This window comes from Taurulus bubalis (genome assembly GCF_910589615.1).
Source record: "Taurulus bubalis genome assembly, chromosome: 2".
NCBI classification, from domain to species: domain Eukaryota; kingdom Metazoa; phylum Chordata; class Actinopteri; order Perciformes; family Cottidae; genus Taurulus; species Taurulus bubalis.
The window spans coordinates 20,783,703-20,808,021 of NC_136590.1; the positions used below are offsets into that span (position 1 = coordinate 20,783,703).

The window sequence follows — 24,319 nt, forward strand, 5'->3', positions numbered from 1 at the left end:
CTTTGGAAGAACGGAAAACATAGCTGCACTAGCCTCTATAGGTTGAAAGGTCTGGTGAACCTCTGGCCACGCCCCCTGTGCAGCAGCAATGTACCGTAGCACCATAGCACCACACCACGCCACTCTATGGTCTGATGCACTTACAACCACACCTACCTGGGATGTAGCATGGCACTCTAGTGCTACGGGAAACAATGCCATCACCACTAGTAGGTGGGGCAAGTCTGATTATTTGACTGGATGAAGTTACACTTTCCGAATCTGGGATCCTTGAGAAATGCTAAATTCTTGTCAGTGGTTTTCAATATTTGGGATTTTATGTCAGTCACACTGTGGTGAGATGCTTTGTGAGATTGGTACCTTTTGGACTCGAGCTGCTCCTTTAGTTTGCTGTACATTTCTAGCACTGCAAAAGAAAGAGAAGATGGGAAACAGGACCGGTAAGTTTGCTGCTTGAAGCATTTCGCTCACTTTTGCTCAAAATTTACTGTGCATGAAAAGATACATAGGTGTAGAAAATAAAACATACTGCACGTAAATGTTCAACCAAATAATAATAATAATAATAATAATAATAATAATAATAATATCCTCAGTCCAACTGAAGAAAAAAAGAACACAAAATACTTCAGGTTACCGGTGGGTTGGAGTTGCAGGCTGTGACCAGTGCTTGACGCATCAATCCTGCAGCATATGGCTCCTTAAGGGCTCAATTATATTAATAAAACACATCATACTCAGCTTCTAAAGGTTACTTTAACTAATCTTCAATTAGTTCGGTAATAAGTGCCGTCGATGAGTACTTATATTACTTCTGCATTAAATACATATATTATATACGATACGCGACGTAAGAAATGAAGAACTAAAACAGCTGACCTCAGCTTAGATAAGCTTTTAACATGGCCACCGCCTTGAATCTAGTGAGTCTATTCACCAAGTTGGGGAGAGTTCTCACTCAAGACAGCCAAGATTTGAATAAGTGTGTTGAACTGGTCACATTCGAGGCACACGCACACGTGTGGCCTCCGGTGGCCCACTGAGGTACCGCCTCGTCAAACACGGAAATCAAAGCGACCCCCGCATTGTGACACAAGCAGCAGCTACCTGGTATACAGAGGTGGAGCTTTTCCACTGTGGTGGCCATGTTCCTCTGCTGGACCCGACAGCGGATCACCTCCTCCGTCTGAGCCGTCACCTGAGGGACGGAGCGCACAATGGGGAAGGAGACAATGAGAAAGAGGCCACCACCGTTAAGGACTGGGTTAAAGAACGGTCACGTCTAGTTCAGAACCGTCTTCGCAGTTGACAAGCAGGCATATGTCCTGAGGACACAATGCAAAGCAGCCCTTTTTGTCCCATGCACACTTATGCATACGCGTCAATACGTGGACTTACCTCCCTCCCAGCCTCCTGCAGTCTTCGATTAGTGTCCGTCACTTGACCCTTTCAAAACAAACAGACATCAGTGTAAACTTCAGAACTCTCCCTTTATTCTTATTTTCTCTACCTATGGCTAATGCACATTTCTTATTGTCAACAAATACCATGAGTCTTATTTCTCTGCTCCATTGTTGTCCAAAAACAATGAGCGACATGGTCCTTCATTACTATGAACACACACACTGAAGTATATTTTTGACTCCATCCCACTAGAGCACCAAATTTGGATTAATCCACCACTATAAATAGTCCCCAACACATGCACTATTTTGCCCTGTTTGAGTAACCTGTGTTGAAAACTACAGGGACCAGCGGTTTCAGGAGTTAGTGGAGCAATGTGTTACATATACAATAGATTGAGGTCTTCAGGAAGAATCAATGGGTCCAGGGTGAGAGCCTCAGACGGAGATGGATTAACACTCTAGATTTGACAACAGAAAAGAAAAACGTGTCATAAAATCAGCTGCAGTTTTTTTAAAGCTGTTTTGGGAACTGTTGCAGGTTGTAAACAAACACACAAGTTTAGATTTTGAGAACTGTAAAATGTAGATAACTTGCAAGTTTCCATCTATGAATGAAAGGTCTTCCTCTCAGTGTGATGCAAACAGCATATGAATGTTTCTGTGACTGAGCGCTCACTTGTTTCAGAGACTTTCAATACGTGTTCAGAAATGTAATCTAGAATTGGTCTTTAAGATTATTTCTTATCTTCTTTAAATTATATTTTTGAATGTAGGTGATTTTCTGACATATGTGATGATGAATATGACATAATGTATATAAATGGCACACAGTACCGGTATGTTGAATATTTGGAAGTCTGGCTTCTGTTTTTGATATGCACTTTATTTCATCGTGGATGTTTTTTTTGGTGAACATCATAGAGCTTGTCTGCCTTTTGGCGTTCATCATGCATAACCATGGGATGTTCAAAACATTTGGACCGGACGAAGATCCAAATAAGATCAAAACGCAGTTCTTCAGATTTTGTTGTCGTCAGTTGAATGCTTTTCTAGAAGGTATGAATGAGCCGGGCTCGTTGGCCCACACAAGCTGTCACGTGTCTGTCCGTCCGTCCTTCCTCTCTGTCTGTCTGCTCCCCCTCTTCATGCCCTCTCCTTTCCCTCGCTACCTCCCTCGCTGCAGCTGCTCAGCCTTGTAATCAGCTCATTGTCCATGAAGGGGCAAGGACAAAGGCAGGCAAATTCAGATTAACCAGGCAGCGAGGACCTGAACCCGTCGCCGGTGCACTGGGCCTTTCATGGGGTTTAATGGCTTGTGACAGGCTCTTTCTCACAGATTCAGTGACAAACTTCTCGATTCTGGATGGGGATTTTTGAACTCTCGGCTCTTGTCACACGGCTGAGAGCCATGACCCAATTGACCAGTCGGCTTTTTGATGACAGTCCTTTCAACAGCGAAGCTTCCAAACAAGGGGGAGGGGAGGGGGTACCAACTAAATAATCACTGCTTCTATTTTTTATTTATTTTTATATAATCGGCTACAGTGCAGCACTACGGTGAAAGCAAAGGACACATATCGAGAAACTTAACCAGGACTGTGATCCAAAACAACATCATGTTGCACTGGGCAGCTAGCAGGGAGTAGAACCTATGACCTTTCCATTCTGGGACAGCGTCTGTTCTCATCAGCTACCTTGTCCCATTACAGAGAACAGAAGTGCTGATTCAAAAGGCCATCAGATTTAATATCAATTCCTGAAAACGTTATAATTCTCATCCGTTGAGTTCGGATGAGGTGAAAAGTCTTTAAGAGTCGCCAGCAGAACCTGTCAGGCTTGATCCACGTAACAGTTGAGAATTATATTATCTTCTACGATCCTAAAATGATTCACAACTTCCAGAAAAAGATGTTTAACCTATTCCTAGATATTGCTACTAATCCTTCACACTAAATCCTAATTGAGTCAGTCAAGCATCATTGAGTGATTTGTTTTACATTGGTCTTTTGTGTGAAAATGTATTTTAAAAATTGGCAAGTTTCTGATAAATGAAATGGCATAATTTACACAACAGGAAGCAAGTATTATTTTGTGTGTATCGCTTGAACTTGTTATTCTTGAAGTCACAGAGAATGAAAAAAATACTAAAACATTTTCGTAAAAAACATGAATGGCACCTTGTGCCTTTGAGCGTTTACATTATTGTCCTCCATAACTTCACTGCTGTCATTTCATGGTGGCTCTACACTTGAGGACGGCGAGGACGGCGAGGATGGCAGGGGGCGTCCAGTGATTTGCTGTATTTCTTCATATGTCGCGGGGCCTCTTTCAGTGTCGCTAGTGTGGGGAAATGAGCGAAAGATCTGTCTGAAATTTGTCTTGAGAATAAAGACAACTTGGCTTTGAAGGCTTTCACATTTGTGTACATTTCATGTACAAATTGATCTTTTCCTTGGAGCTTCGTGTTCAGCTCATTCAGGTGTGTCAGTATGTCCACAGCAAAAGCAAAATCACAAAGCCAATCTGTGTCGTTCAACTCTGGAAAATCATCAGCTTTCCTGATTAACTCCAAAAATGAGCAAATCTCCCCTTTGAGCTCCCACACTCGTTGACACACTGTCCCCAAATTTAACCAGCGGACATGAGAGTGATACAGCAAGTCCTGGTGATTAGCATCAGTTTCCTCAAGGAACTTAATAAATTGCCGATGCTGAAGTCCCCTCGCTCGTATGCAGTTAACGAGTTTCACGACTGGCTTCACTAAGATAAGATAAGATAAGATAAGATAATCCTTTATTAGTCCCTCGTTGGGGAAATTACAGAATTACAGCAGCACTGCTCACAAGTGAATAAAGAGTAAAGAATAATAAAATAAAATCAAGTAATATAAATAAATATAAATAAGCAGTGAAACAGTAGAATATTAATATACAGACAGGATAGAAAAGTATATATAAAAAGTACTTAAACGTTAACGTATTGCACGTAATATTGCAGCAGGTGAATGATAAAGTGACCAAGTTCAGATCAAAGTGTTCGATTGTCAAGTGGTCTACTGTGAGCTCAGTTGGTTGTGCAGCCTGACCGCAGCGGGAAGAAAAGACTTTTGGTACCTCTCCCTCAGACACCGGGGATGAATCAGCCGGTGACTGAAGGAGCGGTGCAGCGCTGCCAGAGTGTCCTGCATTGGGTGGGAGGCGTGGCTTATCATGGACGAGATCTTAGTCATCATCCTCCTGTCCCCCACCACCTCCACGGTATCCAGAGGACGTCCCAGCACGCTGCTGGCCTTCCTCACCAGTTTGTTCAGTCTCCTCCTGTCAGCTGCAGTGATGCTGCTGCTCCAGAAGACCACTCCGTAAAAGATGGCTGATGCCACCACCGAGTCAAAGAAGGTCTTCAGGAGTGCTCCCTGCACCCCAAAAGACCTCAGTCTCCTCAGCAGAAAGAGAAAGAGAACTACGTGATCAAGCTGCAATACAGACTTGCACAGGGCTTCCTGATGGATAATGCAGTGTGGGGAAATGACATCCATCTCAGGGGTTTTCTCTTTCACCTTATCCTGGATTCTTTTCAGCAGACCAACATTTTTCCCAGTTAAGTTTGGTGATCCATCCGTGGTGACATTGGCAAGTTTAGACCAAGGTAGCTTCAGCCTCTCGATGACACCAGACACCGTGTCATAAATCCTCTCCTCGTGTTGTCCCCTTCAGAGATTCCATTGTCAAAAATTCCTCCGTAGACTCAAAATTTTCATTAATCCCTCTGATGAAAATCAAGAGCTGAGCAGTGTCTTTTACATCGTTACTTTCGTCCAGGGCTAACGAATATAACGTAAATTACTCAGCTTTTTTGTTCAACTCGCTGGTTAAATCTTCATCAATTTGTTCTACACGCCGAGTCACTGTTCTGCGTGATAAACTCAATTTTTCAAATTTGTTTTTGCTCTCTGGACATAAGAGACCTGCTGTTTCTACCATACATTCTTTCAAAAGCGCTCCTTTAGAGAAAGGCTTGCTGGCTTTTGCCAATTTGAATGCTAGCAAAAAACTTGCCTTGGTGCTTGATTCTTGTACAGTAGTTTGGCGGAGAAAAATATTTTGCTGACTCTTTAAATTGGCTGCCAACCTCTTAGCAGTAGCCGCCCGTTCTGTCGTTGACTGTTGGCTAGCATAGTTAGCATGCTTGGCGGAAAAGTGGCGGCTAATATTGTATTCTTTGAATACTGCAATGGTTTCTTGGCAAATAAGACATACTGCCTCTGATCGTACTTTGGTGAAAAAATACTTAGCAGTCCACTCATTAAAGACTCTGCACTCACTGTCGACTTGTCTTTTCTTGGGTCCACTCATTGTGACAGAAGGGATCTCTGCAGGAGGATGGCAGGAGGCTGGCAGACAGAACCCTATATGTCACATGACATGAGCGCGCAGGGTGGCGCAGTTCCGTGGGTCGAGTGTGGTTAGTTATGTTAGTTGTACTGAGGAAAAATACTCTGCATGTAGCTGTCAGTTCATTTTACAACTCTAAAACTGTTGTAGTACAAACCCTGTCTAAGGCGACAGAAAGGGATTCATATCACCGTAATTCTTCTAAAGTTAACGCTTTACGACATAATTAAAATGGATTCTGACCGCTAAGAAGTGGAGCTTTTCAGTGGTTTGCGGTCTATTACGGTAATAAAAAAATAAAAAAGTGTCGCCCTTGTCTGTGGGATCAGTGGGGGAGGGGTGGAATTGACCAGCGCAGCACAGCAAGTGTTGTGTGTCGCTCTAGTTCAGCAGAACACGACAGGCAGCGGTCCGCACGGCGCGTACAAACTGCTGTAACGCCTCTCTGTTCCCGACTTGATTTTCCCAAAGCACAATGATGGCAACAGACCAGCATCAATGTTTCTTCATGCTTATTTATTGCCCAGCGCTCTTTTAGGCTTTTCGTGTGTGTGTTCTTCTGCAGCAGAGCCGTGTGCGCAGCAGAAGGACAGCGGTCTTTCTGCTGCAGCAGAACACACACATGAAAAGCCTAAAAGAGCGCTGGGCAATAAATAAGCATGAAAAAACATCAACGCTGGACTGTTGTGGTCATCGTGCTTTGGGAAACTGAACTTGGGAACGGAGAAGCGCTACAGCAGTCTTTACTATAACTTATAATTATTTAAAATTAAAAAAACATTTTATTTTTTTTATGTTATAATAATTATAATGCTTGGCGGGCCGAATTAAAATATCCGTATCCGGCCCGCGGGCCGTAGTTTGCCCACCTCTGCTCTATAGTGATGAAATGGAATATTTCAGAACCAGTTCTAGTTGTCTCTCTAAAATACACTGTACCAGGCCCTATGAAAGAAGCACATATTTCATTTGATTCTTTAACAATCTAGCTGAGATTTGGCAGCGCACGTGGGTAGCAGAACAAAGTGTCCTGCTATCGGCTGGTCTGGCCAGTAGTCCTCTCTACATTATGTCTCCTACCATCAGTTTCTCAGCATCAGCGCGGACTTTGAGGAGCTCCGTGATGGCGTCCACAAAGCCCTGGTGGTGGAAATTGCACATCTTCTCAATCTCGCGGTCATGGTTCCTTATCCTGGCATCCAGCTTTTCCATGAAGCGCTTGTGGGCATTGGGCTGGTCATCGTAAATAGACCTGGGAGAGGCGAGGAAATGGGAGTTGATAAATTAAATGTTCATACTTTGTAAATGTCAATGATGGAGGTTAGTTAATTCTGGAAAAGCTGCATGTGTTGGTCAGTGTGTGTTATGGTGTGCATTTAAAGTATTTACAATAGGGCACAATTCATTTTCATACAAAAAAATACAAAATATTCATACAAAGATAAGCATTAAAAATCAAATGGCCCTTTCGTACTAAAGCTACACAAATAAATACTTTCTTAAATGTAGAAGGGGCCACTTACAGTGACAAACCCACAGAGGACCATCACCAGCTCCACAGTTCCCCTCAGGTCGACAGAGTTTCATCACCGTACAGTTCTCAGCAGCAGTTTTGAGTGATACATCCCACCAGCCCAGCACCAATCAACAGACAGACTAAGTTAGCAACCAGCCGCTGCCATAAAGGAGCATTGAGCGGTTAGCAGAGCCAGACACTTTTCTCAGGAGTTGGTGGAGTCCAAACGAGAGCAAAAAGGAGAGTGAATATATTTATTTATTTGCAGCCCCATCAGCCGCTGCCAAGGCAACGACTACTGTTCCCGTGGTTCCCGCTGAATGTTGGACTTCTCACCAGGGGGACCAAAACAGGACTCCACACTAACCCTAATGTTCCCCATGGAAGCAGAAAGCAGGTTTGTACTGATTTATGGCTGGAACAATGTGAGCGGTAATAAGGGAAACTGCTTTGGCGGAAACATTGTGTCAAAATCAATGAATCCCCAATTATTATCATTGTCTTGTGGTGCATTTATCACAACTTCATGGTTGTTGAAAATGAATCAGAGGCTACAAAAGGCTGTCTCGGGCTTTGTTAGAAGTAAGTTTGTGATGTAAAGAAAGGCAAATAACGAGCATAGAATGAGAAGTCAACCTTCTTCACATCCTCCCTATATGACACCATACATGGTCATGGGAAATGGACTGCCTTTACATGGTAGCGGCGACTCCACGCACGTCACAAGTGTGGCAACATAAACCATTTCCTGAAGACAATCTGTATTCAACAACCTAAACCCAAGAGATGTACTGTCAGAACCACATGTATTGTGAAACAGCTCCCTGCATCAGAAATTATACTCAAAACCTAAACTTTGCAAATGCATTTTTTTTCTCTTAGTTTCAGCTTGGGCTGGGCGGTATGGCCCAAAATATGTAACACGGTATCATTTTGAAGCACAGTTTATATCACAATATATATTGTTTTATTATTTTTTATCTATTAGTTTACATGTATTGTATTCTATTAGGGCTGCAACAACGAATCGATAAAATCAATAAAAATCGATTATCAAAAGTGTTGGCAACGAATTTCATTATCGATTCGTTGTGTCGCGCGATTATTACGCCAGTCAATAAGTCGCAGAGAAGAAAAAAAAAAAAAGCGGAGCAGAGCAACTGGCCAGCGTGTCTGAGATTGGAGTGAGACGAGGAGAAAAGTGTAGGTCTTGATCTTCACAATAGAACATCTTTGATGTGACGAGTCTTGGCCAATCAGAGTTAAGATGTCTACAGCGTCTTCATTTCTCTCAAACTTGTTTTTAATGGAAGCTAGTCAGCTTGCTATCACGTTAGCTAACGTGCTTGGGTTTTGTATTGTCGTTAAAGTTACTTTATGTTCCGTTACAGTTCAGTCTTGCTTGTAAAATTAAGTAACGTGATGAAACATGCCGTCACCCCCCGGTCTGGTTCAGTTCACGCTGTCACTCGTTAACGTTAAACCGGCACACCGGGGGATCTGGCTGCAGGTTTATTTTTTTACTCAAAGTAGAATGAAGCAAATCCCATAGTTGGGCTTAGCCAATAACGTGACGTTGTGGTCATAAGAGGCCCAGATATTGATCAGATGATGTGAATTAAATAGTTTAAGGAAGAGGACGCTCTATATGCAGCGCAGCTTGATGCAGGGCTGAGATGAAGTGGAGCTGGGCCTGAAGGTGGAGGTCAAAACAGACGTGAGAGGAGCAGTACAGCTTCCCACTGTCCCAGTGTTTCATACATATTGATAAAGCAGGGTATGCTCAATGCAGCCTCTGCTCCAAGGAGATCAATTACAGTCAATTACAGTCACCAAGATGGGGCCGCAGATGGCTGCCTCAGCGTGTCGGTGCTCATTGTTTCTTGTTGTTTTTGTGTTAAATGCTGCTTTCTGCTGCGATTCTCAGAGCTCTTTCACCAGAGATGAGCTCATGAACATCAGGGGAACAACTCCAGCGGACTTATTTCCAACTTTTTTAACTTCTGTGGAATTACTGGAAATTCTTGTGAAAGGTGCGCTCACCTTGGCTCATGCAGTGAAACGGCGTCGGAGAGGGAAACGTGCCGGCGCGCTCGTGCGTCTCCGTAAAGGGGATCTCGTACAGCGCTGCCGGGAATATTTCTCTCCAACGTCCGCTCATACTGCAACAAACAAACTCCAGCTCCTTGTTGGGAGAGACAGAGACTTTTCTACTTCCTCCATTTTGTGCTTCACGGAGACCTGGCTCAGTGGATCGATATCGGACTCCGCGTTCCAGCTGGCTGGCTTCCAGCTGTTCAGAGCGGACCGCGACACGAAGCTCTCTGGCAAGACGAAGGGCGAAGGAATCTGTTTCTACTTCAACAACGGCTGGTGTAACGACGTAACAGTGATTCTACAGTACTGTTCACCGGACCTGGAACCTCTCATCATTCACTGCAAACCCTTCTACTCCCCACGTGAGTTTGCTTCATTCATCCTGGTCGGTGTTTACATGGCGCCGCAGGGCAACGTGCATGAGGCACAGCGGACACTCAAAACTAAAGCTCTGCAAACCTGTGGTGAGGAAATTCAAGAAGTGGACCAGTGAGGCTCTGGAGGATCTTCGGGCGTGCCTGGACTGTACAGACTGGGATGTATTCAGGACTGCTAATAACAGTCTGGATGAGTTCACAGAGGCTGTAACTTCCTACATCAGCTTCTGTGAGGACAGCTGTGTTCCAACCAGCTCCAGGGTGAGTTATAACAACGACAAACCCTGGTTCACAGCGGAACTCAGGAAGCTACGGCTGCAAAAGGACCAGGCATTCAGGAGTGGGGACAAGGACTTGTATACAGAGTCAAAGTACAGGTTTAGCAAGGCGGTGAGAGATGCGAAACGACTGTACTCTGAGAAACTGCAACAACAGCTATAAGAGGTTAAAGGATCTTTGTTGAACTTCAATAAGGGGAGGTTATGACTGGTTCACTGGTTATGACTGATAATGATATATATAAAAAAATAAAAGTATCAAAGGTGTTTAGTCATTTCTCAGCAGGTACAACATTTAAGTGGAACTTCATTGAAAGAAAAATGCTAATGCAGTGCTTAACAATAATTATAGGCCTATTAAATTGACATGGTGTCATTTTTCCTAAAGGTAGCCTATATAAACAATTTCATAACTTCATATTCTTCATATTTAAATCTGTCTGAAAGTTTCATCCTACCTGTGTCAGTTTGGACTATTTCATCTAGCCACTCATGTTTGAACATTAGGCAGACCTTTTCCTGCCTTTCTTTTCGTCATGGTAGCCTATAGCTGCTGGAGCAGGGCCCGCCAAGAGGAGCCTAAAGAGCGCCGGCCCTAGCTCATGTGGCGCTCTGGGCGAGCTTCACTCCTGGCGCCGGGAGGAGGACAGCGGGGGCGGGGGTGCTAACGGAGGCAGAGCGCTAGCAGAGGTACAGAGAGCGCATGTCGAGAAACGGGACGCTGATTGGCCAAGAAGACTCGACACATCAAAGATCTTATTATTGTGGAGATGGCTCACTCCTATCTCAGAAACACTGGCGCAAAAAAGATTTTCAACCCCTGAAAAAAAATCGTTTGTGCGGTCTGAAAAATCTATTGCGCGGCCACTTCGACTGGCCTGCGCGGCCGCGCACGCACACAGCTTAGAGGGAACACTGGTTGCAGCCATATATTCTATGATGACATAAATGAATTTAACTATAATAACTGTCTGGTTAAATGAGGTGTTCCTCCACAGCTTATTTTGACTTGCATTTGAGGAACGGTCTCCTGTGTGGTCTTCTCTTACAGCTGTTAAACGTTTGAGCGGCAGATGGCAGCAGATTGATCGGTGCATCTCCCGGCTCTGCCAGGTATATATTAAAAATTTATACCGTAGGGCTACTTTCTGTAGCTTCCTTGCCATCCCTAGTTTCAGCCTTCTGTCCTGATTAAACCTACTGTTGTTCTTTCCCCATGAAACACGATTTCATACAGAGAAATGTGTGAATGAGAACAACTATATTGTTAACTTGGCTGCATTAAAACTAAGTATAGGTGACAGCAGAGAGCAGGAGGCCTGTGAGTTAATTATCTACACACTGTGGCAGAGTTGTCACCCTACAATGGGCAGACGTATGGAGAAGACCTCGACGAAGGTCAAATCGTTTCCAATACAATTCTGCTTAGTGGTGCCGTGTGCCGTCCACGATGCCTCATTATGTGTGTGCATGCTGAACAACAGCACTACAAAACCACTGAGAAGCAACATCCCTGTGCTAGTCGAGGTGGCCAGTTGTTTGCACATTATTGTAAAAGAACCCTGCTATGAATCACTGCCGGTCATCGCACGCACGCACACACGCACACGCACACACACACACACACACACACACACACACACACACACACACACACACCTGAGTGTGTGTGAGAAAGAGAAGAAGAGAGCTGGAGTGTGTAATAATTGGGTACCATTGGCATGGACCTTGGCCTAGAATCACAGTTTTGCTCCAAAGAAATATTACATCTCGAAATACTGGGATACTTGGTTTCAACACAAAACGTAGTCCAATCAGAAATGGTTTCGCATAAAATGATATTATCCCAATCAAACAACTTTAAAGTGAAGATGGACTATTTTCTGAAGCAAAAACTTGGTCCCAAAACAAACACACGTTGTGTGGTTATGATATTTTAGATATACTTTGAAAATAAAGGTCATTTTTCTCAAATGAACGGTTCATGGTTTTTGGCATGTTCCAAAATGGAATTAACAGAGAACTTCACTTTCTCGATAATATCCAACCACTAGGTGTTGTAACTTGCCACTTAAATGGCCAGATTCAAAAGCAGCGAAGACCTGAACTATTTCGAAAACTGTTTAATTGAACATGCTTCTAAAATAGGGACCGTGAGAAAGTGATGAAAGAGCTCAAAGCCTCACTACAACAACCAGCTGGAGTAACGGCTCCATCTAGTGATGAGGAAGTGAAACTGTTACATTCACAAATGAAGGATACACAATACACAGTTTATTGAAATGAATGTGGTTATTTTCTGTGAACTTCGCTGACATTAACATTTCTTTTCATTCAACCAGGACAAAACAGAGGTGGTAGCTAGGTAGGAAATCAGATTTCTACTATTGAGAAGATTGAGTAGATTAAAGGCGCAACAAAACACACATCATCCTGTCATTTGATTGTGATTAAGGTAAATCGGATCAAGGTAAATGAGATTAATGGGATTAAGGTAGAGCCTGTGAAAAGCAGATTACAGAGAGAGAGCCAAAGGATTTCACGCTTTCATGTAAATTTGGGTTATATTGCTCAAATTAATTATGTATTAATATATTTTTATATTTGAGGGAACCAGCAGAGTAAGTACACAGTTAGCATATCCTGCTAGCTAGCTGTTACCACGTGGGATGTGGCTTGATTTAACATGTTAACTGAGGAGTTTCAATTGATACATTTGTTCATTTTTATAAATGATTTATTCTATGAATTTGTTCACTTTTAAATCCTCACACTCAGCCCACGTCGTCTGCTTGACTGTTCAAATGAACTTTCCCCCTCAGTTAACTGCATGGCTAACTAACTCACAAAATGGCACAATTCACATTGTATGCATAACTTATTATCTACTTGATGATATGGTAACATGTTTGTTTCTGTTGTATTCCTGTAATTCACCTTACAATTCTGTTAATTCCCATGGAACGTTTTCACCTTGAGTATTCCTGGTACTAATTGTTCTTTATACGAGTCAATATCACAAACTCCTTCAACCCCACAGCAGACACTCGACGAGCAGATACGGTGTGTGGAGCGGACCTACCCGGACTCTTTAGTTATTGTCCTTGGGGACTTAAACAAAAGGTAAACTCAGCCATGAACTCCCTAAATACAGACAGTTAATTAAATGCCCTACTAGAGAGAAGAGCATTCTGGACCACTGTTACACCACAATCAGTGGGGCTTATCACGCCGTTCCTCGTGCTGCTCTGGGAAACTCTGACCACGCCATGGTTCACCTGCTTCCCTCATACAGGCAGAAACTAAAGCTCTGCAAACCTGTGGTGAGGAAGTTCAAGAAATGGATCAGTGAGGCTCTGGAGGATCTCCGGGCGTGCCTGGACTGTACAGACTGGGATGTATTCAGGACTGCCACTAACAGTCTGGATGAGTACACAGAGGCTGTAACTTCCTACATCAGCTTCTGTGAGGACAGCTGTGTTCCAACCAGCTCCAGGGTGAGTTATAACAACGACAAACCCTGGTTCACAGCGGAACTCAGGAAGCTACGGCTGCAAAAAGACCAGGCATTCAGGAGTGGGGACAAGGATTTGTATACAGTCAAAATACAGGTTTAGCAAGGCGGTGAGAGATGCTAAACGACTGTACTCTGAGAAACTGCAACAACAGCTATCAGCAAGTAAAGCCTCGTTTATGGTTCTCCGTCAGGTCGACGCCCTACCTACGCCGTACCTACGCCGTATCTACGCCGTACCTACGCCGTACCTACGCCGTCGACGTAGACCCCTACGCCGTAGCCTGACGCGCACCTCCAAAAAATCCTAACTACGCGTCGCATTGACGCGAACCGCAAGCGCTGTGATTGGTCCGCTCAGAACGTAATTTCCGGCAGTTGCTTTTTCCCAGCCTCGACCGGTTTAGTGGTCGTACAGACCACCTCCGCAAACGTCTTCTGTCGCCTGCGCTTCAACATTTGCAATATAAGCATTTGCTCTTCAATATTGATGAGCTCCAGCCGCTCCAACTTGGTCGCCATTGTTTATTGTGACCGGAATTCGGCTATAACCCCTGAAACCACACAGACACACAGGAACACCGCCCTGGCGGCATGGCGGTTAATTGCAGAGCAACGCGGTCCCTCGACACAGAACTTCGAATGCTCAACGACGGCGTGACGGAGAACCATAAACTAGGCTTAAGCCGAAAAACCCCCACGCCATGAACGACCTCCGCCTGGCAGACGAGCTGAACGAGTTCTACTGTCGGTTTGATGCCATCCCTCACAGGCCCATCAGCCAGCCACAGAGCATCAGCACACCCTCCCCCAATCCATCAGGGGCTTACGCCTCTCTACCACCGCCCTCGCCAGGGACGACCCTCACTATTCTGGAGAGGGACGTCACCAGTCAAAAACAAAACCCCCGCAAAGCAGTGGCCCCGGACTCAGTCTCCTCCTCCACCCTGAAGCACTGTGCTGATCAGCTGTCTCCGGTGTTCACTGAGATCTTCAACACCTCCCTGGAGACATGCCACATACCAGCCTGCTTCAAGGCCTCCACCATCATCCCCGTCCCCAAGAAACCCAGGATCACAGGACTCAATGACTACAGGCCCGTCGCCCTGACCTCTGTGGTCATGAAGTCCTTTGAGCGCCTGGTCCTGTCCCACCTCAAAACCCTGACTGACCCACTCCTGGACCCTCTGCAGTTCGCCTATAGGGCCAACAGGTCTGTAGACGATGCTGTTAACATGGCACTCCACTACATCCTCCAGCATCTGGACTCCCCAGGAACCTATGCCAGGATCCTGTTCGTGGACTTCAGCTCTGCCTTCAACACTATCATCCGGTCTCTGCTGCAGGACAGGCTCTCCCAGCTGCACGTGCCCGACTCCACCTGCAGGTGGATCACAGACTTCCTGACTGACAGGAAGCAGCACATGAAGCTGGGGAAACACGTCTCAGGCTCTCGGACCACCAGCACCGGTTCCCCCCAAGGCTGCGTTCTTTCCCCTCTGCTCTTCTTCCTGTACACCAACAGCTGCACCTCCAGTCACCAGTCCGTCAAGCTCCTGAAGTTCGTGGATGACACCACCCTCATCGGACTCATCGCTGGTGGGGACGAGTCCGCCTACAGGTGGGAGACTGACCACCTGGAGACCTGGTGCAGCCAAAATAACCTGGAGCTCAACGCTCTGAAGACAGTGGAGATGGTTGTGGACTTCAGAAGGAATGCAGCCCCACCCGCCCCTCTCATCCTGTGTGACTCCCCCGTCGACGCTGTGGAGTCCTTCCGCTTCCTGGGGTCCATCATTTCCCAGGACCTCAAGTGGGAGCTGAACATCAGCTCCATCACAAAGAAGGCCCAGCAGAGGATGTTTTTCCTGAGGCAGCTGAGGAAATTCAACCTGCCAAAGAAAATGATGGTGCAGTTCTACACTGCCATTGTTGAGTCCATCCTCTGCTCCTCCATCACCGTCTGGCATGCTGCAGCCACTACCAAGGACAAGGCCAGGCTGCAGCGCATCATCTGCTCTGCTGAGAGGGTGATTGGCTGCAATTTGCCGTCCCTCCAGGACTTGTTCGCTTCCAGGACTCTGAAGCAAGCAAGAAAGATCGTAGCTGACCCCTCTCACTCTGGACACAACCTGTTCGTGTCCCTCCCCTCTGGCAGGAGGTTGAGGTCCATCAGGACCAAGACCTCACGCCACACCAACAGTTTCTTCCTGACGGCAGTCGGGCTCATCAACAGAGCCCGGATTCCCCACTGACTGACTGACTGACTGATTCTCACCACAGGACTATTTCGGACAATTTTTTCAGACTATTTTTCTTTCTTTTCTCTCTTCTTACCGGTCACTCCACTGCACACTTCATATTTAAACACTCATGCCACTTAACATACATTTAACTTTAACCTAAACACACATGTCACTTTAACATACACTTACATTAACGTTATCCGTTTGTTTTATTATGTGTTATCTTATCTTATCTATCTTATAATTGATTTAAATGTCATTGCACTGTTGCTGTCGTTGGCTGTTGATTGTTGTTTGTCTCGTCTAATGTATGCACCTTCCGCCTAACAAAATTCCTCGTTTGTGTAAACATTCCTGGCAATAAACGGTTTCTGATTCTGACATGATAAAGGTGCGTTTTGTTTATGCTCTAAGCTAGGCTAAATACTAGCAGAGCGATGGTGAGGGCAGCTGAAGAGAAGTCTATATTATTTATTTGTGAATAACAGCACCTTATGTCATGTCAGATTATTTGAATTCAGTGTTTTTACTTCGAGGATGCTGCTGTTGGCCTATTTTATTTATTTTCTTGTTGGTTCTCTTTGCAATCCTGGAAATGTAACCCTTCAGTTGACATCTCTTCTATTGGTTAAATAATATTAAATTAATAAAAGGTAATGGAAGTAAATTAATCTGTTTTTAAAATGATGGATCATCACAAATATGCAGTGTTTCCATAAAAATTGCTGAAATAAAAAGTGAGGACAAAATAAATCATGTGCTGTAAATAAAAATGTTGATGCATCAAGATGAATCGATAATTGTTTTAATAATCGCATATTAGCCCTCTGAATCTGAATCGTGAGGTGCCAGGAGATTACTGCCCAATGACAAAGTGGGTCAATTTATTATCGATACGTTGCCCAGCTATCTGTAAGGGCTCTGTGCTGCACTGCAACTGCAGCCATAGATAATATATTAACATGAATATAGGTATGTTGACGAAGTTTTTTTTTTTTTAAAAAGACTATTTGTGACAGTCACGTGATTTCTGCCGTGCATGCCAGGTTTAATACTGCGATTGTAAACTAGGCTCAAGGCACTGCCCTTCTGAACAAGCCTAGACTGTATGTACTGTAAAAATGGATGACATGACAGTTCACCCAAATTGAAGCCATAACATCTCCATCATCCTCTTGGGACTGGCTGCAGTAGAGTTCATGAACCTCCACGTTCAAGGATGAGACGATGGATCAAAATCTAAGTACAAGTAAAACAATGTTTCACATTTTTGGCGGTGCTTCTCTTGTTCAAGTGTTCATTTTCATTGTTTTATTTACAAATGTAATGCTTTAAAAAGGGGAGTGTGACTACATGATTGACAGTAGGGGTGGACGGTATAAAAAGGTACAGAAAGTACACTGTGCATTCCGTTAGAGACGCACCGATCAAAACAGACAGAGCTTCAGCCAATAAGCTTCATATTGTTGATAGTTTGCCAGTTACATTTACACACGGCTATTGTACTGTGCCACAGCAGCACAGACAGTAACGCCACACACACACACACACACACACACACACACACACCACATGAACAACACATAAAGTTCACAACTGCATGTTACATCGACTTCGGGATGGTTGACATGATGCCATGCAGTTGCCATACCAGAGTTCAAACCTTTCAAAAGCAACTGTATTGACTTTTGTGAGAAAAACGAATACACCGTGACAAATACCTTTACCGTTCGTGCTTCAAAATTATACTGTGATACAAATTGTAGGCCACACTGCCCAGCCTTAATTGGCTGCTGTGATTGCTGAGTGAAGTAGTGGCAGAGCCGGAGGCTTGCAAATTGTATGTAGAGTAGAAAGATCTTTATAAACATCTGTATACCGTCTATGGTTCATACAGTCACAGACCATGTTGCTAGCTAGCTTAGTGGTACCGGTAGCCCTCACCTCCCATGTGATGAAGGTGCTGGAGAGGCTGGTCTTGGCCCACCTCCGACCGCAGGTGAAATCGTCGCTGGACCCTCTACAATTTGCTTACCAGCCTCATGTGGGTGTGGACGACACCATAATCTACCTGCTGCAACGAGCTCAGTCGCACCTGGATGGAACAGGTGTCTCTGTGAGAGTCACTTTCTTTGACTTCTCCAGTGCATTTAACACCATCCAACCACTGCTACTGGGTGAGAAGCTGCGGGTGGTGGGGGTAGACTCGTCCACCATCTCCTGGATCACTGACTACCTCACAGGCAGACCACAGTTTGTCAGACTGGGCCGTGTGCTGTCTGGGACGGTGGTCAGTAGGGTTGGGTACCGAGAACCGGTGCCAGTACCTACCGGACCGAAAAGCAACGCAGATTTCGGTGCTTTCTTCCGGTGCCTGAGCCGATTTAAATACTTGTTTTTTTACACTACTCTGTAATGTTGCACGATATATAGATACTAAAAAGGTAGCGCGGTGCCCGCACGCTAAGAACGATAAAATGTTGATGTATCGATACTATTAAAATAGCCCGGATCAGAGGACACTCCTCCGCTCTCTGTTGTCCGCCTGCATGCAGAGCGGGACTGGAGGGGGCGGGGCTTCCAGCGCTCACACACACAGCGCGCACACAGAGATCGCTGGAGACACGAGCACGAGCTTTTGAACGCCCGTCCTCGGCTTTCTGGAACAAATCTCTCCAGTTGATATTAATGATGACGTGTAGTCCAGTAAAGCAGCAGTTTTAGGATCAACAGTGTCTGAGTTCTGTTGCACACGGTCCCATCAGGCCACCTGATGCTTGTGTCTGTTCTTTTTTTAAATATATATTTTTATAGTTTGAAGTTAAAAGGTTTGAAGCTGTAGTTTGAAGTCAAGTGTTTTGTATGTACTTATTTATGTATATCTATAGCATACTTTAAACAGTTAATAATATTGTTCAATTTGAAGAAAAAAATTGCCTTGGCAATAAAAAAGTATCGGTTCAGGCACCGTTTAGGCACCGGTATCGTTTTAAAAGTATCGGTTTAGCACCGTTATCGGAAAATACCCAAACGATACCCATCCCTAGTTAAGAAGGCCGGCTCCATCAAGCAGGAGTTTCTAAAGCAGGTGGTGGAAAGGAGGACACTGAAGAAACTTTTGTCCATATTGGACAACCTGGACCACTCTCTCTACCACCTGCTGCAGGGCCAGAGGAGCACTTTCTCTAAGAGATTCCTCACGCTCCGCTGCAAGAAGGACCGTTACAGGAGAACATTCCTGCCGACAGTAATACGGCTTTACAACAAGTTACCGCTTGCTAGTTCCTCTGTGGATTAATTTATCACTGTACCATACATACTTTGCACTATCTACTGTTTATCTAATTTACTTAATTAATACACTCTGCGGCTGTAAATATAAATATATTCTCCAGTTAGTTGTATTCTATTCTATTGTGTATATTTAAATATATATGACTTTATTTTAATTTGTATGTATCTTTCATCCCTGTTGCTTCTTTATATATTTGATATTTTATCTTGTGTGTTTGTATCTTCAATTGTAAGGCGCTACTGATGACGACAAAAAAATGTCCCTTTGGGGATTAATAAAGTATATATTCATTCATTCATTCATTCATTCATTCATTCATTTATCTGCACTGACTTGGGCTGTGTCTCAATTCAGCGGCAGCCGCCTACCATTTTGAAGCCGAGAAACGAGGCCTTCTTTTCCCCGGTGCTACAATAAAGACCTGGGCCCTATTTCTCGTACCTGGCTTACTGAGTTAGCGGGCTAATTGTCAGGATCAGATGACGTAGGTCAGGCTTTCTCGGTTTCTCGAAGCAAGCTTAGATAAATCACCATAGAAACACAGCCAAAAATGTAAACCTGCTCCCGGGCAGGCTTACTGAAATTCACTGGATAAGCTGGCCACTCCCACGGACAAAAAAGGCAGCTCCCTTCCTCATTGATGAAGGAGCGATATTAGTGATATTAGTTTTATAGGGGGAGAGTTCTTTGAGATCGCCAGGATCCATCCTTTACATTATCATGACTTCCTGTACGCGGCGATATAGATTTTGCCGGCAAGAAATAATTTATTTACGAGAGCTTCTCGAGCCGCGGACATTGATCACCACAGGCGCAGCCGGTCGCCCGTCTCAGACATAGACTATCAGCCGCTGCATGCCGCTGTTCTTAAGTTTATTTAGCTCTTCAGAAACTTATGGATGTGTTGAAAGCACTCATAATTATTTGACAGTGTTATTAGTACACCATACATATCATTATTGTAGAACATGATTAAGGTGATCGTGATGAGAATACAGAGAATCACACACAATGTATTTTCACTGCTTCAATTGATTGAATTTCTGAATATGAATAATACATATATACTGATCCGCCCATACACATATTTAAACTCATATACACATATATAGTACATGATTCATACGTGCATACAGTACATATATCCTCATAAGTATATATTTATTCGTAAATATAATCTGATTGATTTGGGTGATGAAACACTTCAAATTAGCCGATACATTTTCCCAACACTGACGCATTTAACTTGTCTGATATATTTGCGACGCTTATGTCTCGCAGCGGGGGCGCTGTTAAAGTTGCGTTCACGGCAACAATGTTGCAAAAACGTTGGAATATTCGCAATGTGTTTGCTGTGAATGACTACGGTATTGACTTCCTCATATGCGTTCATGTTCATCTCCTGCTTCTCATCAAAAATAAAAAGAGGTTCCTCTGAGTTTATTTGCCATTGTACTGTTAGAACATCGTGGTGTCAGTGCTCGATTATTATCCCTTCTCAAGAGGAGCGGACGCGCGCATTTATCCAGATGACTGACGTCTGGCTAGAATTAACGAGACCGTTTCAGCGCGGATCAGCCGTGAAGAAACCCAGATAGCCTGATGTCAATCATCTCGCTCATTTAAGATGGAGATTAGGACATTTGCTTGACTTTGTTTAGCTAGGTACAAGAAATAGGGCCCTGGTCTGTCAGTGTTCACAAAAACACAGCGACCATCCCCTCCATCATAATATACAAATAAAGAACCAATGAGATAACGCGGCTACACCAACCGATCACTACTGCACAGACTTCAGCTCCAACAATGCAGTAACTGTATAATTTTGTGCAATGTGTGCAAGTGTCATCCGTCTTTATATATCATGCGTCTTTATATATAAACCATGGGTGCAAGCATTGTCCGCTTTTGCAACACTGGTTAAACTAAATAGATCGCTTTACGATTCCCCTCTTAGTTTATCCATTCACACATAGATGGTTTAAACATTATCAAGGCCAAATATAAAGCCAGAGGAAGTAGAACTTGCTTTGTGACACAGGCCGCAGGGATGTCAGTAACATGGCACAGCTTTTGGATGATTAACATACATCAAGGACAAGTGGCAGCAAGCATCACCATCCTCATGTTAACAAAAGTCAGTCAGTCATACTTTCCAACCCAGACACATACAGTATATGCATCAGGTAAATCTCTTTTGTAATCATTAGTCCGCACCCGGAAGGAGCTGTACACAGCTGCCTCACTGTATGAGCACAGTCACCTGCATGGAGGAGAGAAGGGAAATGGACACTCAAGCAGTCAAATGTATGCAGACATCATTGACTATTAGAAATGTGAGCAGATCTAATGTGAAGTTAACACTGAGGTAGAGGCGGAGAGGGGAAGTCATCAATCATAAAAGCGGCGTGATGGAGCATCAACTTAGACGGGCGCCATTTTTCACCAACCAAGCCAGACCATCTCAGGTCATCTGTTAACAAAGACTGGCAGCGGTAACTAACCGAGGCGTTGATGTAATGTTCCCTTCAGGGCACATATTCACTAGTTTACTCAGGTATGCGGCAAGACAACACGGCCTACGGGCATGACAACGAGACAGGTGTGTGAGGGAGAGGTGGAGCCACTCAGCTAATCGCTAGCTTGTCAAACTAATACCTGTAATTTGGGCCTTTGAAGCTAGCTCGCAGCTAACCTATAACTAACATAACCATCAATAACGTCCTGCGTGCGGCAGGGCGTTAGTTTGAGCCCCACGTCACCGCTACCAGGCTCATTGTGGACCACGTCACAACACCGTGTTTTCCAGATGACTCATCCAACCACTGTACCGTTATATTGATGTCAGCATCATACATTTCTCTAATGTCTTAACAATCGGCCCAAATCACCAGCACCGCTAGCTAACGTCAGCTCCATATTGATAACAAGATGTGGGGTGCCACACCCACAGCTGGTGTTTACGTCTTGACAGGTCACCAGCCGTCCACCAATACACACAACCTGGAACACGCGCGCACACAACGCGGTTTTGCTAAAGCTGCGTTCAAGTGACTGAGCCAGTGGCCACCGTTGGCCTGTTGGCTAACAAGACAGCGAGGCTCGCGCTTCATTTCAACACCGTGTAGCCTGTTGGCTAAAATAGCTAATGTTAGCCTGCCGGTGGCTCGGGCAGCCAAGCTAGCTCCTGAACAAAAGGTCTTATAACGCACGAGCTGCGGCAACACGCACGGACATTGTGACTAGTGAGGACGGTTTAAGAAGCCGCGTATGCTTACCTAAGAGTGGGACCAACACAAGCCGTGTCGGTGCTCTCAATTTCCTGTAAAATCCGCTCGTGCTCCGTTATACACTCCAGGGTTTCATTCTCCGCCATGATTGTTATGTGTGTATTCAGGCTATCGCTGCAGCGACAGTTCAGTTTGAGGGCTGGCCGGTGGGGGGCGCTCTGCAGCTGTACTGAATCCAACGTCAGCAGCTTTGTTTCCACACAGTGTCCTTACGTTACATGAAAGTTAGTCACAGGGACACAGTGGCACATCCCCAAACATTTAGCCCAAACACTGCGGCCATTGGCCGACATGGAAAACCATGTGGTTATTGGTTGCTGTCTGCATTGTTGAATTGTAGAGTGTATACAAATGCATTTCAACTTGTATGCAAATTGCATGTAGAGTAGGAAGGTCGAAAGGAGATGTAACCTTTATTCTACATACACCACGATTGTCTGGTTTAAACATAGTCTGTATATAAAGACGTCTTTATATAGAGACTGTACAGATTGTGTATACAAATGTCTTTATATACAGACTATGTAAAGATGTCTTTATATACATACTGTATAAAAAGATGTATTTATATGCAGACTCTGTAAAGATGTCGTTATATACAGACTGTATATAAAAAGTGTATATAAAGATGTCGTTATATACATACCGTATATAAAGATGTCGTTATGCAGACTGTATATAAAGATGTATTTATATACAGACTCTGTAAAGATGTCGTTATATACAGACTGTATATAAAAAGTGTATATAAAGATGTCGTTATATACATACCGTATATAAAGATGTCGTTATGCAGACTGTATAAAAAGATGTATTTATATACAGACTCTGTAAAGATGTCGTTATATACAGACTGTATATAAAGATGTCTTTGGTTCTTACAGTCCATATGACTGTATCGCAGCTTAGCAAGCAACATTATAATTAATTTGGCTATCGTGTTTTCCGTAAGAACAAAACACTGTATAAATTACATAAAATCACATTTAGTTTAATTGATTGAGAATGGATACCCACTTAAATATTTTTTTTTATATTCATCTTTAGTAAATAATAATAAATAAAAACGAGTTTTACTGCCTTTTCTTTGATTGATGTTCAATGCACTAAAAGCTCAATTAGACCTTTGGCAGTAAGCAAATATAATATATATGCTTGTTTCTTGGTTGTTTGCTCTTGATGTGAGTATAAAGGCCAATCAGCATTTCAAATCATTTATTTATGATTCGGGTTACCTCCCTGGTACCATCTTTGGTATCCAGCAGATGAAATTAAAAAAAGTCCTGAATATTGCACAGGTTTACCTTAAGGTTCCTAGAGGTAAGTCCACCAATTCTAACTCGGCAAAGAAATTCCCAAAAGCCCTCTCTTCTTCTTTGTTCTCCTCTTCACTTGGACTGGGAGGGTCGGGTAATGCAGCATGGACCTGGTCACCGGCCATTCTGTCTGCAGATCCAAGTATGATGCCTCAATTTCTGAATGTGTGAAAGAGAAGGAAACCAAGAAGTGTGTGCGTGTGTGTGTGTGTGTGTGTGTGTGTGTGTGTGTGTGTGTGTGTGTGTGTGTGTGTGTGTGTGTGTGTGTGTGTGTGTGTGCGTGTGTGTGTGTGTGTCATGCATTTCAAGGCACCTGCTATGGTCAGCAGAAAAAGGGAGCAACAGGAAAAAGAAACCTTGTGATTCGCCGGACTTTGAAGCCAACAAAAGAAATTGCAGCTGCTCCATGTGTGTACATTTGTCTCATCTAGGACTGTAAAACATGAAGAAACTCCACGACGAAGCCTATTCACCACTGCCGATACAAAGCACCAAGTCAGCAGTCAAACTCCAGGGCCCTATTTCTCGTACCTGGCTTACTGAGTTAGCGGGCTAATTGTCAGGATAAGATGACGTAGGTCAGGCTTTCTCGG

General features: G+C 44.0%; 1 protein-coding gene across 1 annotated transcript in view; it reads right to left on the minus strand.

The window, feature by feature from the left end:
• The window catches only part of exoc6 (exocyst complex component 6), a gene marked incomplete at its 3' end in the record, with an annotated part of 48,662 nt that extends 26,139 nt beyond the window's left edge, over positions 1–22,523 (minus strand). Inside the window, exons 1-5 of the mRNA XM_079233165.1 lie at positions 22,399–22,523; positions 6,878–7,049; positions 1,399–1,446; positions 1,108–1,198; positions 361–406 (exon numbers count right to left, since the gene is read on the minus strand). Of these exons, the coding sequence (XP_079089291.1) occupies positions 361–406; positions 1,108–1,198; positions 1,399–1,446; positions 6,878–7,049; positions 22,399–22,496 (455 nt within the window). The 5' untranslated portion in view covers positions 22,497–22,523. The remainder of the gene's footprint in view (positions 1–360; positions 407–1,107; positions 1,199–1,398; positions 1,447–6,877; positions 7,050–22,398) is intronic.
• Between the last annotated feature and the right edge of the window lie 1,796 nt (positions 22,524–24,319).